Source organism: Pelophylax lessonae, assembly GCF_965119305.1.
Source record: "Pelophylax lessonae genome assembly, chromosome: 4".
Taxonomy (NCBI): Eukaryota; Metazoa; Chordata; class Amphibia; order Anura; family Ranidae; genus Pelophylax; species Pelophylax lessonae.
The window spans coordinates 355,291,791-355,310,068 of NC_138771.1; the positions used below are offsets into that span (position 1 = coordinate 355,291,791).

Genomic DNA, 18,278 nt, shown 5'->3' on the forward strand with positions numbered 1-18,278 from the left:
TCCTTCATGGCATCTAGAGTCCTTTAGATATTTAACACAGCATCATTAAAATATCTTTAAGCAAGAAGCATAGTTTTGTTTGACCCTATTGTTGTATTTGGGCTCTAGGCCTTGTAACGCACAGGCTTCAGCCTATGTGAAATGGGGTTTATTTACTAAAACTGGGGAGAGTAAAATCTGGTGCAGCTGCGCATGGTAGCCAATCAGCTTCTAACTTCAGCTTGTTCAGTTAACTGACACAAATACCTGGAAGCCGATTGGCTACCATGCAGAGCTGCACCAGATTTTGCACTCCAGTTTTAGTAAATCAACCCCAAATCAAGTGTAGAGTAAGCTTTGACAAAACATCTTGAAAGCTTTTAGCCAACTTTGAGGGGGCTGTAGCCCCAGTTTGGAGATGTTAAACACAGATCTCACTCATGTCACTTAAAATAAGCTTCTAGGAGGCTTTAGCAGCCTTTAGATTAGTGTCAAGTAGTGCTAAATTATCTAGATTGCCTGATGAAGCGCACTAGCAGTAGGTTTCAAGTGACAACAAGCACATCCACTGAGGTGTGTGCTAATTTGACTCAAACTGTAGTTGTAGAGTGCGCTATAAAACTTCAGAAGAAGAAATGTTCTTCAAACTAGAGCTTTGAAAATGCTTTGTCAAAAGTTTAGTGTATCCACTTTTTATGCAAGCTAATGCTCATACAACAAGGTCAGATTTTTCTTTTTAAAGCAGTTTTCTTTCAGGTTTACATTGAAGATGAAGGCATTTTTTATGTGAACCTAAGTGTACCTTCATCATAAAACTGGCAGCAAATAGGATTGGAACTAAGAAAAGTAATTGGCATGCTTTAATTTAATGCAATACCAGCTTTTGGATGTGTGTGGATGGAATTCTATAGTTCCATGTCATTAAACTTTGCTACCATTATGGTCACCAAAAACCTGGTTGCATAGACTGCTTATGGCTGTTCACACAGATCAAGATTATGCAAAGAAAGTCTAACGGCAGGTACATTTGGTTGCAATCATATCTTGATACTCTTTATATGCTATAGATTTATCAGGTTCAACAATGAGCACACTCATGGGTCGGTATTCAGATGGAACGCAAGAAGGCCGCGGTATAAAAGAGTCCAGTTTTTCATAGATTATATTTTGAACCATAGTATGTACCGGAGAACCATACCTGTGGCCAACAACCCTAGGACATACTCCTTTGCAGTAATCTGGGCTATATCGATTTGGTACCAAGATCCATTTGTCCCAGTTCAGTTGGCTGAAACTGAGTCGAAATCGATGAAGCTCACACTCATTTTGATGATACACAAATTGTTTGGCTAGCTCACTGAAATTAAATGCAATTGGACTGCTCAATTCTGTGTCTTGATCTCTTCGTTGACGAGGGACTTTTTGCATTTGGAGGTTTTCAGCTAAATCACTGAGATCGGGAATTACTTGCCCTCTCTGATGCCAACTGGGAGGACCTAGGTGCAGCTTTTTCCAGTGGTATGCCAAACTTCTGGTGTCATTTAAATAAAGAAGCAAACATGGAGATCTTGCTTTTCTTCGGGATTCCCCTATTCCAAAACTGTAGTGAACCTTGTTCCTCATACATGTCAAATTAAATAACAGGTGAATGTTTTGCCGATTTGAAACAAACGGTTGAAGAAAAGAGGTTACGTCAATCTCAATCCACCTTTGCTTTCTCTGCAGTTGAAATTCAGATGTATAGAGAAGTCTAGGACAGGCTGGGCTTGCAGTTTCTTGATCCACAAACTCCAGGCTACAGGTGCAGGAGAGATTTGAAGAGGAATATTGCTTACTTACAGAATAAACCAAGACAGAGCGAAGATGTTGCTCCAATGTAGAGACACTGTCAATATTGAACATCAAGTCCAGGGTTTTCAAATCTATTAAGGGCAGAAAAGGTGGCACAATTAGCATTTCAAATTACCAAATCGCATAATGTGTAGGTACAAAGGTTTCTATAGGCACTCAATTGGAAATAAAGATGTTCATTTCTAACGTGTACACATAAGATTAAGGGTTCATTCACACATAGTGCAGTGACTGGTGATTTTCTGCACTGGATAAATGCCAGTCATCACTAGGGCACAAAGAAAACAACCATTCGCACTAATGCAGCCCAGAGGCTACATTTTACCTCAGCGCACAGGTAGGCATGCTGTCAAGTAGACACATGAAGCCACGAAGGAAAGTAAAGCACTGAAACATCACACAACCCCCTCACACAGCTCAGTGCGGCCAAATACTGACAGCTGCCCCCATGCTAAATGGAGCATTTAGTGTGCGGGCAATGCGAATGGGCCGTAATGAGGAAAAGAAAAAAAGAAAAAAAGAAAAAAAGAAAAAAAAAAAGAAAAGAAAAAAAAGAAAAAAAAAAGAAGAAAAAGAAAGAAAAGAAAAAAAAGAAAAAAAAGAAAGAAAAAAAAAAGAAAAAAGAAAAAAGAAAAAAAAGAAAAAAAAGAAAGAAAAAAAAAAAGAAAAAGAAAAAGAAAGAAAAAAGAAAAAAAAGAAAAGAAAAAAGAAAAAAAGAAAAAAGAAAAAAGAAAAAGAAGAAAAGCTTAGATAAATACAAGAACATGAATTGCTAACTGAAAAGCTAACCTCTCTGACTTATGCCTCGTACACACGCAACGATTATCGGCCGACCGATCGTCCGACTTTTGTCCAGAGTGGTGTTTTGTTGGTTGGAATGTGCCTAGACTGCACACGAATTTTCTCGCCCAACAAAAATCAACTTCAGAAGTGATGTCATGTGCTGGTTTACTTTCCGTGTGTTTTTTCTTCTCTGAGCATGCCCAGTCTTGCTCATCAGATTTTTCCCTGCCGAAATCTGTACTGACTGACGGAAAATTGGCCGTTGTGTTGACTGTCAACAAAAATTTTATAGCCTGCACACCAGATTTTTTTCGGCCGAAAAGTCGTAGTCGAAAGCATCATACTAACAAGCCGAAAATCGGCAGATCGGACGTTAGCCGAAAATTCCCAGCCAATAATCGATGCGTGTGTACGAGGCATTAGTTACCCTCATCACTGACCTGGAACAAGCATATAGAAAAAAAAAAAAACTGCTTGGAACCTGGCTGCTTTGTCTGGCTTAAGACCCAATCAGATGTAGTGGTTAAAATATTTTTAGACCCAAGAGCAAAAATGTAATAAATTGCAGTTAACCAACATCTTCTTAACTGAACTGATTTCTCAAAAAACATCATCAGCCCTCCCAGCCATGGGAAGACACTTTTCTGCACATGGTCTAAAAAAAAAAAAAAAAAATGTGGGTGAGGGAAGGGACAGAACAGCTCAGTAACGTTTCAGAGCTAGACTTGGGCTGGCTGTACATTCTACATTTACATTATACAATTTCCTTGTATAGTTTTCTATCAGATTTACCAAAAACAAGGCAGACCCTTGCACTACATACACTGCTCGAAAAAATGAAAGGGACACTTTTAAAACACATCAGATCTCAACAGGGAAAAAGATCATGCTGGATATCTATATGGATACGGACTGGGTAATGTGTTGGGATTGAAAGGATGCCACATTGGTTAATGGAAATTACAATTATCAACCTACAGAGGGCTGAATTCAAAGACACCCCAAAAATCAAAGTGAAAAAATGATGCAGGAGTCTAGTCCATTTTGCTGAAATTTCATTGCAGCAACTCAAAATGGTACTCAGTAGTTTGTATGGCCCCATTAGTGCTGGTATACATTCCTGACAATGTCAGGGCATGCTCCTAATGAGATGACGGATGGTGATCTGGGGTATTTTCTCCTAGATCTGGACCAGGGCATCACTGAGCTCCTGAACAGGCTGAGGTGCAACCTGGTGGCGTTGGATGGACCAAAACAATGTTCCAGTGGTGATCTATTGGATTTAGGTCAGGAAAGAATGGGGGCCATTCAATGGTATCAATTTCTTCATCCTCCAGGCTTTGCCACGCACCAGGAGAAACCCAGAACCCACTGCACCAAAGTAGGGTCTGACAATGGATCCAAGGATTTCATCCCGATACCTAATGGCAGTAAGGGTGCCATTGTCTAGCCTGTAGAGTTCTGTGCATCCCTCCATGGATATGCCTCCCCAGACCATCACTGACCCACCACCATGCTGAACGATGTTACAGGCAGCATTCTCCTCAGCTTCTCCAGACCCTTTAACGTCTGTCACATGTGCTCAGGGCAGTGGCGTAGCGTGGGGGGTGCAGGGGGGGCCAGCCGCACCGGGCGCAACATTTGGGGGGGCGCATCCCACGCCAGTGTCACTCTAGCAAACCTTAAAAATTCTTCCTAGCGTGTCACTTCAGCCGCCGTCACCTTCAGGCTAAACGATGGCCGGTCGGCTCCCTGTGATTGGGCCAACATTGTCATGTGCGGCAGCGGGGCTGGCCAGTGGCAGAGCCCCGCCTTACTTCTGGAGCCCGCCTCGCCGTCTTCCAAGTCAGCCCTGCATGTGCCTCCGTCCCGCCTCCTCTAAGCTCTCACAATCCTCCCCGACCCGCCCCCTGTAAGGGCTCGATGACGCGGTGGTGTCCTCTGTGTAGTGGGCAGTGTAGTGGGCAGTGTAGTGTAGTGGGCAGTGTAGTGGTCAGGTAGGAATCAGGTAGGTCATTGTAAGGGTCAGTGTCGGGGACAGGTAGGTCAATGTAGTGGCCAGTACAGGAATCGGGTATGTTAGCGTAGTGGACTGGTAGGTCAGTATAGGAATCAGGCTGGTCAGTACTATTGTAGGAAGGGACTCTGGGAGTACTAAAAGTCCGCAGGTTAGGGGGCGCAAATTACTTGCCTTGCCCCGGGCGCTGACAACCCACGCTACGCCACTGGCTCAGGGTGAACCTGCTCTTATCTTTAAAAAGCACAGGGCACCAGTGGCAAACCTGCCAATTCTGGTGTTCACTAGCAAATGCTAATCAAGCTCCATGGTGCTGGGCAGTGAGCACAGAGTCCCACTCAGGCCCTCCTCATGAAGTCTGTTTGATTGTTTGGTCAGAGACATTCACACTAGAGGCCTGCTGGAGGTAATTTTGTAGGGCTCTGGCAGTGCTCATCCTGTTCCTTCTTGCACAAAGTAGCGGATACCAGTCCTGCTGATGGGTTAAGGACCTTCTATGCCCTGCCCTGCTCTCCTAGTGGAACTGTAGGTCTCCTGGAATCTCCTCAATGCTCTTGAGACTGTACTGGGGAACACAGCAAGCCTTCTGGCAATGGCACGTATTAATGGAGTTAGACTGCCTGTGAAACCTCTATAGGGCCCAGGTATCGCCTCACGATGCCAGCATCGACATTGACCCTAACCAAATGCAGAACTAGTGAAAAGCAGTCAGAAAAGATGAGCGGGGAAAAAAACGTATGTGGCCTCCACCTGTAAAACCATTCCTGTTTTGGAGGTCATCTCATTGTTGCCAATCTAGTGCACCTGGTAATTTAATAAACACCAAAGCAGCTGAAACTGATTAACAACCCCTCTGCTACTTACCTGACCAGATCAATATCCCAGGAGTTTTATTGACTTTATGCTATACTCTGATTACAAAGCGTTCCTTTATTTTTTTTCAGCAGTGTAGTTGAAGGTAAAACCAAAATGAAATGGAATAAATGCATGTTTTAACATGGAAAAAAAAAAAAAAAAAAAAAGCTATTCTATTTAAGTATGACAATAAGAGTCATAGTGAAGTTAACCAACGCATGCCAATGCTGCTAAATTTGGCCTGGGCATCCAGGCTTTAGCCCTTAAGGCAGGGGTCTCAAACTGGTGGCCCTCAAGCTGTTGCAGAACTACAATTCCCATGAGTCATTGCAAGGCTGACAGTTACAAGCATGACTCCCATAGGCAGAAGCATGATGGGACTTGTAGCTTTGCAACAGCTGGAGGGACGCCAGTTTAAGACCCCTGCCTTAAAGCGGAAGTACAGCCTAATACCTTAAATTCTCCCCTGCAATCATTAATGTAAGCTAAGTTCATCCTCGTGTCAAAATGAAAAAATCCCAGTTTTTCCACCTGTATTTTGCAGTATTCGGTGCTGTCACATGACTTTAATTTCTCTTCCTTCTGAGTCCAAGAGCAGCAAGTGGGTGTGGTTACTGAAAGCTAGTGACATCACTTCCAGGGAGGGGCACTGTTCTTGTGTAGCCAGTGGGCGTATACAGAATGGGAAGGGCTGATCATAGGTTCTCGCCCAGTGTTCTATCAATAAGGATGCATTGAACATCCTAATTCATGAGAAAATTAATAAAAGACCCATCTACACAGGACACGGAGGAGAGTGTCAGTGTAGCTGGAAGTGCTCACGGGTCTCAGCTCATAGTCTACAATAATCATAGTACAGGCATCCACATTAATGCTGGCCATACACTACAAGAAAAAAAATAGACTGAAATTTGGTCATTTGGAGAGTTCTTTCGTTTTTCAGCCAGGTAATGGGCACAAATCTGTACTCGGTTGTGACATTTTTGAGCCGTAATAATGGACAAGTTTGGAAAATTTTTGCCGAACAAATGATAAATTGAAAGGTTAATGTGTTTCTCATCCAAACTGTTTGCACTAGGCATATGTGAAAAAACAAACAAAAACGGATGTCCATTGAACGATTTATCGGTCATTACATAATGGCATTAGCTCTCATGGCCGAGTGTTAGTTTTTTAAAAAGGAGTTTGAACAATTTTTTCGTATAGTGTATGGCCAGCATAAGTCTACATTTCCACTGGTGCGACTTGTCATGCAACTTTGGACACAGTCACATGACAAGTGACAGCCCACTCGTTCCCATCTATGCAACTTTGAAAAGGTACCTGCATAACTTTGATGCAACTTTGATCCAGAGAGTGTAAAGTTGGATCAAAGATGCACTCTAAATCGCAACAGTGGAAACAGACTAAAGCTCAGTTTCCACTAGTGTGCTTAGGACACACAAAGTCGTATGACAAGTCACAGCCTATAAATTTCAATGGAACCCGTTCCCATCTATGCAACTTTGGAAATCAGCGACCTTGAAAACGTATCTGCACTACTTTGATGCAACTTTAAACCAGAGAGTGTAAAGTCGCACTCTAGCCTAGTGGCTATGTTTCCATTAGTGCAACTCAAGGTTGTGCGATTTAGAGTGAGACACCGCAGCTTTGATCCAATTTAACACCCTCTGGATTAAAGTTGCATCAAAGTAGTGCAGGCACCTTTTCAAAGTTGCTGATTTTCAAAGTGGCATAGATGGGAACAGGTGCCATTGAAATCAATGGCCTGTGACTTGCCATGCGACTTTAGGTGTCCAAAGTCACATGACAAGCCACACTAGTGTAAACAGAGCCTTAAACTCATTACTAACATGTAATGAGCAATATAAATGAATCTAAATGAATCTACCCTTCTAAAAACTTTCAAAAAAGTTCCTTTGTGCCTTATTTCTTTCATATATTGCGCCGGTCACGTGAACCACCCCACTCCACTCTTCCAGGAAAAGCTGCTAGACTAAACAAGGTAATTAAGACAGGAGGAGGAGATCATGTTCTGTGAAAGATGGGAGGGTTGGACAAGTCTAGGCATGCCTGTTTTAGACTGACAACCTTTTCAGGAAGCAAAAGACAGCGTAGCAAATTCAGATAAAGGGAGATAGCGTTGTCTGTGAAGAGGAAGAAGCTGACTGTCTAGTTAAGATAAGACTTTCTAAGCCAGACAAGCAGCTATTTCAAAAACGATCAAAGATATTTAACATACTATTAATAGGAAAAATTTATTTTTTGACTAGAGTTTCCCTTTAAGGAGTTAAGCAGAACTGAAGGCATTTTACAAAAACTTGAGCAGGCTAGTTATGGTAAAAGACACCTGCAATGCCTCTTCCACACCAAGATTACACCTACCTGCATGCTCAGTTTTTTGCTGCATGTAAACTGATCTTAGCTCTGCTTACATCACCGGCATAGTCCCTGTGTGCTAGGATGACTGGCTACTGCACATGCGCATGTGTTAGGTCACCCCGAAGACTGGTACTTATGGAGAAGATGCCGAGACCCCCCCCCCCCCTTTACTTCGGACTGTTAAGAGTTAGTATAGTGCCTTTCATTCCAATTTAAAGTGGGCTTAATCAAACTTTACATAAATGAGCATGGAAGATGAGTGCATTATTTAAACCCTGTTCACATAGAGCATAACAGGTACATGGGTTTCTGCTCGCAATTTTTAAAGCACGAATCACACATACTTCCACATGTCACGTCAAAGAGGTTCATGGACCAAATTCTGTCTTTTAGCCAGACGCAATTTTACACCTGTCAGGGAGAGAGGGGAAAAAAAAAAAAACGCACCACGTTTTGGGGTCCTATTCAGGAGGAGTAGCACCAAAACACGTGTCAAGCGTTTTGCTGAAAATTGAATCCCTAATCATTCAAAAGTGAATGGACCCATTTCTACTGGGTATATTAGGAAAAAAAAAAAAAAAACCACCACACACACACACCTCTTACCATAAATAAAAAAAGATCCGGTTACCGAGTCCCTAAATTGGCCCTGTTCAACTATGTGCACTTCAACCACTTCTCGCAAACAGATGTACCCGTACGTCGGCTTGAAGAAGAAGTGCTTGTACCGGGATGATGCCAGCAGCTGCCGTCATTAACCCAGTACCATTATTTACAGAACCGGTGGTGGGCTTTCTGGTGGCTCAGCAGCTGCCTGGCCATTATCCTGCCGCCTTCCGCAACTCTGCCCGGGTCTCCCATCCCACCAGGAGAACCAAGCAACCAGCTGGCACGTCCACCGGCTGGTTGGAGTCCTGAACGAAGCCCGATTCAGCTTTGAACGGTTCTCCGATCATGTAATCCGGAAGCGACGCCACTTCTGGTTTACTTGGCTGCCAATGGCACCAATTTGGGAAAGAAAAAAGTCAGTATTGAAAAATGCCGAATTCGGCGTTTACAATACTTTGAAGTGCAGTGGAGGGGTTTTAGGGTCCTTTAAACCCCAGATCCCTCCATAAAGAGGACCTGTCACTGCTTATCACTGTCACGAGGAATGTTTACATTCCTTGTGACAGCAATAAAAGGAATCAGATTTTTTTTTTTTTTAATATATTTTTTTTTTAAAAAACTGTTTTTTTTTTAAAAACGCCTCGTCCCTGTGAGCTCGCGCACCAAGAAAAAATGCATACATCAGTCGCGCCCGCAAATGAAAACGGTGTTCAAATCACACATGTGAAGTATCGACACGATCGTCAGAGCAGGAGCAACATGCTAGAAAAAGACCTTCTCCACCTCTAAACCGGTCACCGTTAATTTTTAAAGCTTCGCCTATGGAGATTTTTTAAGTACTGTAGTTTGTCACCATTCCACAATTGTGTGTGCAATTTTAAACCGCAACACGTTCGGCATCTATTTACTCGGCGTGACGTCTTTCTCAATATACAAAAAAATTGGGCTAACTTTACTGTTTAGTATTTTTTAAATTCAGTGAAATTTTTTTCCCCAAAAAAATTGCGTTTGAAAGACCGCTGCGCAAATACCGAGGGACAAAAAATATTGCAACAACGGTCATTTTATTCTCCAGAGTCTTTGCTAATATTATATATTACACACATATACACACACACATATGTCAGCGCTCTCAAGAGTATAATATAAAATTGTGGATTTAAAGCTTCTAGCAAAAATACTGTAGAATATACATACACCCATGAACATAAGTAAAAGAAGATAGCAGCGCTCAAACAATATTAGTTCAGTGTACTTTAACCACTTAAGCCCCAGCCCTATTTCGGACACTTTTTGTTTACAAGTTAAAACCAGTATTTTTTCCTAGAAAACTACTTAGAACCCCCAAACATTATGTATATTTTTTTAGCAAAGACTCTGGAGAATAAAATGCGGTCATTGCAAAACTTTTTGTCAAGCGGTATTTGCGCAGCGGTCTTTAAAACGCCATTTTTTTGGAAAAAAATTGAAAAATCACATTTCACTGCATTTAAAAAATACTAAACAGTAAAGTTAGCCCATTTTTTTGTATATTGTGAAAGATGATGTCACGCCGAGTAAATAGATACCCAATATGTTACGGTTTAAAATTGCGCCCCCCCGTGGGATGGCGACAAACTACGGTCAATAGAGATCTCAATCTGCGACACTTTAAATTTATTTAACGGTTACCAGTTTAGAGGTAGAGTGTAGCTCTTTTTTTAAAATTATTGCACACGCTCTGGCGATCGCGGTGATACCTCACATGTGGGGTTTGAACAGCGATTTCATTCGCGGCTCGACTTGCGTATACGATTTTTTTTGTGCGCGAGCCAATGGTGACGGCAAATTTTTTTTTTTTTTTCCTATTTATTTTTTATTTTTTTTAAACTTTATTACAGGTTTTTTTTAAAAAAAAAAAAAATCTGATCACTTTTATTGCTGTCACAAGCAATGTAAACATCCCTTGTGACAGCAATATGTGTGACAGGTACACTTTATGGAGGGATCGGGGGTCTAAAAGACCCTCCACTACACTTGCCTGTATGCAAAACGCCGAAAACGGCATTTTTGCATACACCCGTTTTTTTAAATTTGCCGCCTTTTGCAGCACAGTAACCCGAAGTGACGTCATGGACGCCGCCTCCGGGTTACGTCATCGGAGCCCCGATCGATGCCGTTTCCGGCATTCATCGGGACTCCATCCAGCCGGCGGACGTGCCGGCTGGGTGCTCGGGGCTCCCGGTGGGACGGGAGCCCCGGGCAAAGCCACGGAAGGTGGCGGGAGGGGGGGGGGGGACGGGACGTCCCCTCCCGCGCCCCCGGGTAACGATCGAGCGGCTCCCGAGCCTCATCGGTCGTTACCGACGGAAAGCCGACCGTCGGCTTCAAACCACGGTACCGGGATGATGCCTCTAACTAGAGGCATCATCCCGGTATAAACCCGCAAAGTGTACCGACGTATCGGTACGTTACTATGCGGTAAGTGGTTAAAAATAAAATATATACAATGGTGAAAAGTCCCGGTGTAAAAGCACAAAATTCTGAATCAATCGTGAACGGGATCCTCCACCTTATGGATAAAATGCACACTCACCGGAGCTAGTTGCTGTCTAAATTATAGGATAGCAATAGCGTAAGTAGATGTGGGTATCTTGATGCCTGGAAGTCCTGAAGACTGAGCCAGTCACCGTAAGGATTCTCCTCATATGTAGATGTAACCTGGATTAATAGCTTATCGATCCAAACAAGGAGATACTCATAGTGTAGAATTTAATATAAAAATTTAATAATATGTAACAATCATAGGTGTGCGCAGCCTATTGCATTAGGGTGTGCACCCCAAAGTTTAAATACACATGCATGTGTTTGCCTACATGTATATGGCCCCGGTACATTACTCTCCCTGCTGGTAAAGTGAAATAGAAGTGTGTGGCACTTCTCTTATGGCAGAGCAGGTCCGAGGGAGATCTTTCCCATCTCCTCACTGGCAAACAGAGCGATAATGCTAATGTGCCCTAGGTGATTAGGGTGTGCCCAGGCACACCCGGCACACCCTGTGCGCACGCCTATGGTAACAATGAACATAAAATAAACACTGACCATGTACAGTGTGATAATGAAAAGCAAGGTTCAGAGGTAAAATAATAAGTAGCAGTGTAACAGTCAACATACAGCAAAAAGCCACCACTCTAAAAATTAGCCCTTGCTTTTCATTATCACACTGTACATGGTCAATGTTTATTTTATGTTCATTGCTACATATTTTATTAAATTCATTTTATATTAAATACTACACTGAGTATCTCCTCGTTATTTGGATCGTTACACTATTAAATTGAGGTTACATTTACATATCAGGAGAATCCTTACGGTGACTGGCTCGGTCTTCAGGACTTCCAGGCATCAAGATACCCATATCTACTTACGCTATTGCTATCCTATAATTTAGACAGCAACTAGCTCCGGTGAGTGTGCATTTTATCCATAAGGTGGAGGATCACGTTCACAATTGATTGCACTTTTACACCGGGATTTTCACCATTGTATATATTTTATTTTTAAAGTACACTGGACTAATACGGTTTATTGAGTGCTGCAATGAGATGTATAAAAAGTTTGAGGGTTCCAAGTAATTTTTCCTAGCAAAAAACACTGGATTTTTAACTTGTAAACATGTGTCAGAAATAAGCTTGGTCCTTAAGTTGTTAAAAAAAAAAAAACATTCTGCTGCTCTATAGATTTCAATGGTAACAAACCTAAAATGCACCACAAAGATGTAAACTGCCCCTAAAGCCGGCCATAGGCTGTTGAAATCTTGACTGGTTCAGCAGGGACTGGCCAAGACTCAAACCATGTATGGGCAGGCTGAATAACCAAATTGATTGATCAGCTTGGGTACAAGCAGCCTGTCAGATTTTTCAAGCGATTATTGCTAGCGACTTTTATAACCGCTAACAGCAGTGGCGGCTGGTGCATGATAATTTGGGGGGGCGGCAAATTCACCACCACCCCCCCCCAGCGGGACGGATGGCCAGCGAGTACGCCACCCTCCCCCAGCGGGACGGATGGTCAGCCAATACGCCACCCTCCCCACAGCGGGACAGATGGCCAGCCAATATGCCACCCCCCTTCCCCAGCGGAATAGCCGGCCGGACAGCAAGCATTCTTACCTCCTCCGGCCGTGCGTTTCCTCCCTCTTCCTGGCAAAAGGCCAGTAAAATCGCTTCTCTTTTTAGCCAATCAGGAAAAGGGGTCTCACGACCCGCTTCCTGATTGGCTGGGAGGAGAATCAGTGTGATAATAGCGACTATTCATTTGCTATTGTCATACAACTGGGTGGGCTCAGGGCGCAGTGCTCTGCACCCCAAGCCCACCCTTTTTGAAGCCTATAAGAGCCTCTGGCTCTAATCATGCGCGTCAAAAAAAAAAAAAAAAAAGACCCTATTGGAACCCATGCATCCGGTGCCCTGCATGTAGATTAGGGGGCCGGATGCATGGATAGGGGGGCGGCGCCCCTGCATCCCCAATTGGACGGGCCGTCACTGACTAACAGTATTCCCTGTGTTTTCCCAGCGAGGGCAACTTCCCCGACTGGGAGAACACAGTGGCTCCACAGGAGGGATTCCCCCATTAAAACTGACCTGTGGTTCAAGGAAAAAAAAAAAAAAAAACAAAACACGCTCCTTCTATGGCCAGTTTTAGTCACATGGTCTCTGGCTACTAGAAGCCTTGTGGGTGTTTCACATTATATGAGACTACAGAACAAAAATTGTTTTTAATCAAAGTTTGTCTGGTAGAATTAATGAAGATAGGGCAGCAGTGCACAAACAGGAAAAGAAAAACCCTGCAAATGAAATCAGCAACATAGCAGCTGGTCCATGTCAACTATTACACATGTTTAAATTACTATTTACACGAACTTGATCTTTTGTGTCTAAAAAGTTTATAGTTCACTTTTAACATAAAATGGAATTTGGTGTTCATTCTGAAAAAGTTGCCACGGGGTAGTTTCTCCACTTTTTCTCAAAAACAATTGAGCAAGAAAAAATAATTTGGTAGGATAGCAATATAGGAGCTGAAAAAAAAAAAAAAAAAAAGTCAGTAACATTAGGAGGTGCCATGCTTCTCCTACCTTCACTACATGGTTAAGTATTGACCCATGTCAAGTATGTGTACATCAGATATAGTACGACTTCACTGGCTGCATGCTTTTTTCTTGACAGTGGCTTAACAATGAATAAAAGGACAAGGTCGTGTCTGTCGTGTCCGCTGAAAAGTGCAAAAGACTGCACACGAATTTTGTCCGCCAACAACAGCCGACTGCAGAAGTGATATCATGTGATGGTTAACTTTCCTGGACTTTTTTCTTTTCTGAGCATGCCCAGTCTTGCAAATCTGCTGTCTGTCGGCCGAATTCTGTACTGAATGGCGAACAATCGGCCGTTCTGGTGTCGGCATACAAAAATTTTAATGCTTGCACGACAGATTCTGTTCGGCCGAAAGTGCGCTGTCGGCAGCATCATACTAACAAGCCGAAAATCGGCCGTCGGCCGAATCTTTTCGGCCGACAATCTGCATGGGTCTTTAGGTATTTACTCTGAATCGCTCTACTTCTAAAGGCTAAAAATAGGTCTTGTTATGAAGAGGTTAATGCCCAAGCACAAATACTATTTTCTAAACGCCAACATGGCAGCACACTACTACATGTATGTAGTCATGGATTGGCACCAGGAAAGAAAAGGAAAATTACAGTATTAAGACAATTTTCCTGGCGCCAACATGGCAGTATACAAATGCAGCTAGGGATTAGCACCAGGAAATGAAAAATGGTGGTAAGTGTTTAATACAATTGGTCATTTTATAACTAGTATTATAAAACAGTGCAGGAACTCAGGGCAATCTACCATCTTTTAAGCTGGATACACACAATACAATTAGATTCTCCAAAACCATATAATAGGAGGTCAAACCTAAACACTTTCAATTTGTATGCAGTCAGGCAGGCCCTTACAAAACAGTTGAAATTAAAAAAAAAAAAATAAAAAAAAAAAAAAAAAATTATATATCTATCTATCTATCTAAATAAAACAACAAAAGTTGTATAGTGTGTATCCAGCTTTAGTCTACTGCAATACAGTGCCAATATATTGTGTTTAGAATTGCCTTATGGCATACACTTGAAAATATTAAAAATTTTATATTTTTTTGTGCTTTAACGTAAAAGTACAAATATTTTTAAGTCATTTGCTAAAAGAGCTACTAGGAAAAGGTGTGGATTGTTACCACTTTTGATACTGACTTTTTATCTCTTCTCTTGGTCCCACTTTGCACTCAGTTCTTGGTGTAAATAGACGGACCGTATTATATTCTGTGCTCTTATGGGCCCTGGGAATTCCTTCTTTGGTGGCCAGCATTTTATACAGCCTTTTCATGTACTTGATGGCTACTAGTTGAGGGCCTGGTGTTCCTTCCTTCCAGTCTGGGCGCTCAGACAGCTCCTTGAGCAAGGGTGGTAGCAGACTATAGGCTTGGCTGTCATATACCAGTCTTGAACCGCCTGCAGAGGAGTAGGCCAGCCAGGTACAATAGCAGAAGCACACAAAAAGTGTCACAGCCATTCCTTGAAGGAGAGTAAGCTTAGCTATCCAAATCCCTCCATGTCAGATCACAGAGAGCTCCAGGCAAGCTGGCTCTGACACATACTTCCTTAAATTAGTTTCACCTGCTTTTCACCACTGGTGGTATTAACTATTTCATCACTGCGTAGAAGTAGAAAAGTTAGGAAAGCTGATACCCAAGTAAAGCAGGATAATGAGTCATTAATAGCTAAGAAAAGTTAGAGAGGAAAGTGGAGTTGTTAGCAGTTAGGTTTAATATTCCATTATATGTAAAAGTTAAAAAGTTGTGATCAGTTGACATGGTAAACAACCCAAATCTTGTTTTTTTCCTGTTCATCCAGTTTTAATAAATCAGCTGCTATGTACGATAGAAATGAAAATTAATTTTAACATAAATGTATATTAATTGAATATACCGTATATTTTCTTGCAAACATTTGCTTTACCTGTTCAGGTTTGCTTTAACCCCCACGTTCTAAGCAGGGGTACACTTACCTTTCCTTTACTCACCTTCTGCTCTGGAGTCAAAGAAAATACAAGTACTTCTAGGCTAGTAACTCAAGCCATGTGACCGCACTAGGTCCATCAGTGCTGTCACACTGGGTGTCCATAACTCTGTGTGAGCTACAACTCCAGCTACATCTTCCCCTTGCATTCCCAGCAGATTAACAGATAGAAAGGAAGAAAAGTATAAAGCTGGATCTCAAAAAATTAGAATGTCATTAAAACGTTTGTTTATTTCAGTACTTAAAGCGGAGTTCCACCCAAAAGTGGAACTTCCGCTTTAAGGACTCCTGGCCCCCTGGGGCGAGCGGGTACCTAGTTTTGACAGGTGCCTACTCCTACTTCCGCTCGGGCCACCTAGGTGGCTTGAGCAGAAGCAGTGGCGTAGCGTGGGGGGTGCAGGGGGGGGGCGGCCACACCGGGCGCAACATCTGGGGGGGGGCGCATCCGCAGTGTCACTCTATCTGTCTGACTCTGACATACACAGTTCACACACTGTCTGCGGCTGCCTCCATCTTTAGGCTGGGAGATGTCCAGCGCAGCCGCCCTATGGCTGAAAATGGCGGGTCGGGGCGGGGCTGGACTGTGCCTCACCTGTCCATTGGTGTAGGGTGGGGTGGCGTTGCAAGCCAAGCCCCGCCTATACCGCCTCTCCTCACTGCTCAGTCAGTTTAGCAGCGAGTGAGTCAGCAGCCTGGCGCTGTCACAAAGTGGGTTTTTTTTTTTTTTTTAATCACCTGATTAGAGCCAGAGGCTCTAATAGGCTTCAAAAAAGGGTGGACCTGGGGAGCAGAGCAGTGCGCCCTGAGCCCACCCATTGTGTGACAATAGCGAATGAAAATTCGCTATTGTCACACGGATCCTCCTCCTGGCCAATCAGGAAGCGGGTCCGAGACCCGCTTCCTGATTGGCTGAAAGGCGAACAGATTGCCATTGGCCGAGGAGGAGGCAGGAGGACTCGAGGAGACGCGGGGAACTGAGGAGAAGCCGCCGATGCAGGTAAGTCTCTCTGCATTGAAAGGGGGCACGATGATCTCTCTGCATTGAAAGGGGGCACGCTGGTCATTCTGCATTGAAAGGGGGCACGCTGGCCATTCTGCATTGAAAGGGGGCACGCTGGTCATTCTGCATTGAACGAGGGCTCGCTGGTCTCTCTGCATTGAAAGGGGGCACGCTGGTCTCTCTGCAATGAAAGGGGGCACGCTGGTCTCTCTGCAATGAAAGGGGGCACGATGGTCTCTCTGCAATGAAAGGGAGCATGCTGGTCATTCTGCATTGAAAGGGGGCAAGCTGGTCTCTCTGCAATGAAAGGGGGCACGCTGGTCATTCTGCATTGAAAGGGGGCACGCTGATCATTCTGCATTGAAAGGGGGCACGCTGGTCTCTCTGCAATGAGAGGGGGCACGCTGGTCTCTCTGCAATGAAAGGGGGCACGCTGGTTTCTCTGCATTGAAAGGGGGCACGCTGGTCATTCTCCATTGAATGGGGGCACACTGGTCTCTCTGCATTGAATGGGGGCATGCTGGTCATTCTGCATTGAAAGGGGGCACGCTGGTCATTCTGCATTGAAAGGGGGCATGCTGGTCATTCAGCAATGAAAGGGGGCACGCTGGTCTCTCTGCATTGAAAGGGGGCACGCTGGTCATTCTGCATTGAAAGGGGGCACGCTGGTCATTCTGCATTGAAAGGGGGCATGCTGGTCACTCTGCATTGAAAGGTGGCACGCTGGTCACTCTGCATTGAAAGGGGGCACGCTGGTCTCTCAGCATTGAATTGGGGCACGCTGGTCTCTCTGCATTGAATGGGGGCACGCTGGTCTCTCTGCATTGAAAGGGGGCACGCTGGTCATTCTGCATTGAAAGGGGGCACACTGGTCTCTGTGCATTGAAAGGGGGCATGGCACGCTGGTCTCTCTGCATTGAAAGGGGGTATGTTGGTCATTCTGCATTGAAAGGGGGCACGCTGGTCATTCTGCATTGAAAGGGGGCACGCTGGTCATTCTGCATTGAAAGGGGGCATGCTGGTCATTCTGCATTGAACGAGGGCTCGCTGGTCTCTCTGCATTGAAAGGGGGCACGCTGGTCTCTCTGCAATGAAAGGGGGCACGCTGGTCATTCTCCATTGAATGGGGGCACACTGGTCTCTCTGCAATGAAAGGGGGCATGCTGGTCATTCTGCATTGAAAGGGGGCACGCTGGTCTCTCTGCAATGAAAGGGGGCACGCTGATCATTCTGCATTGAAAGGGGGCACGCTGGTCTCTCTGCAATGAAAGGGGGCATGCTGGTTTCTCTGCATTGAAAGGGGGCACGCTGGTCATTCTCCATTGAATGGGGGCACACTGGTCTCTCTGCATTGAATGGGGGCACGCTGGTCATTCTGCATTGAAAGGGGACACACTGGTCTCTGTGCATTGAAAGGGGGCACTCTGGTCATTCTGCATTGAAAGGGGGCATGGCACGCTGGTCTCTTTGCATTGAAAGGGGGTATGTTGGTCATTCTGCATTGAATGGGGGCACGGCCCGCTGGTCACTCTACATTGAAAGGGGGCAGGCTGGTCATTCAAACTTGTATTTAGATGCATTTTACTTTAATTACATCAGTATTTTCATAACAAACAATACATGTGCTTAGGGGGTAAGGGTTTCTTTAACTAATCTAGTGGAAGAGACTCGAGTGCTAAAATCCTGCGGGTTAGGGG

The 18,278-nt window shown here is 44.0% G+C and overlaps 1 protein-coding gene across 1 annotated transcript; it reads right to left on the bottom strand.

Moving 5' to 3' along the window:
- Positions 1–901: 901 nt before the first annotated feature.
- GDF9 (growth differentiation factor 9) lies at positions 902–14,938 on the bottom strand. The gene is made up of 2 exons (XM_082256906.1): positions 14,757–14,938; positions 902–1,901 (listed from the first exon to the last, which is right to left on the bottom strand). Exons 1-2 carry the CDS (start codon positions 14,887–14,889, stop codon positions 991–993), a joined length of 1,044 nt encoding a protein of 347 aa, XP_082113032.1. The 5' UTR covers positions 14,890–14,938; the 3' UTR covers positions 902–990.
- Between the last annotated feature and the right edge of the window lie 3,340 nt (positions 14,939–18,278).

Bases quoted from the DNA above. Each gene is read 5' to 3' on its own strand.
- GDF9 (XM_082256906.1), bottom strand. From the start codon at position 14,889: ATGAAAAGGCTGTATAAAATGCTGGCCACCAAAGAAGGAATTCCCAGG. The intron at 1,902-14,756 runs GTCAGTATCAAA...TGCCCTTAATAG, and splicing joins ACCAAGAGAAGAGATAAAAA to ATTTGAAAACCCTGGACTTG.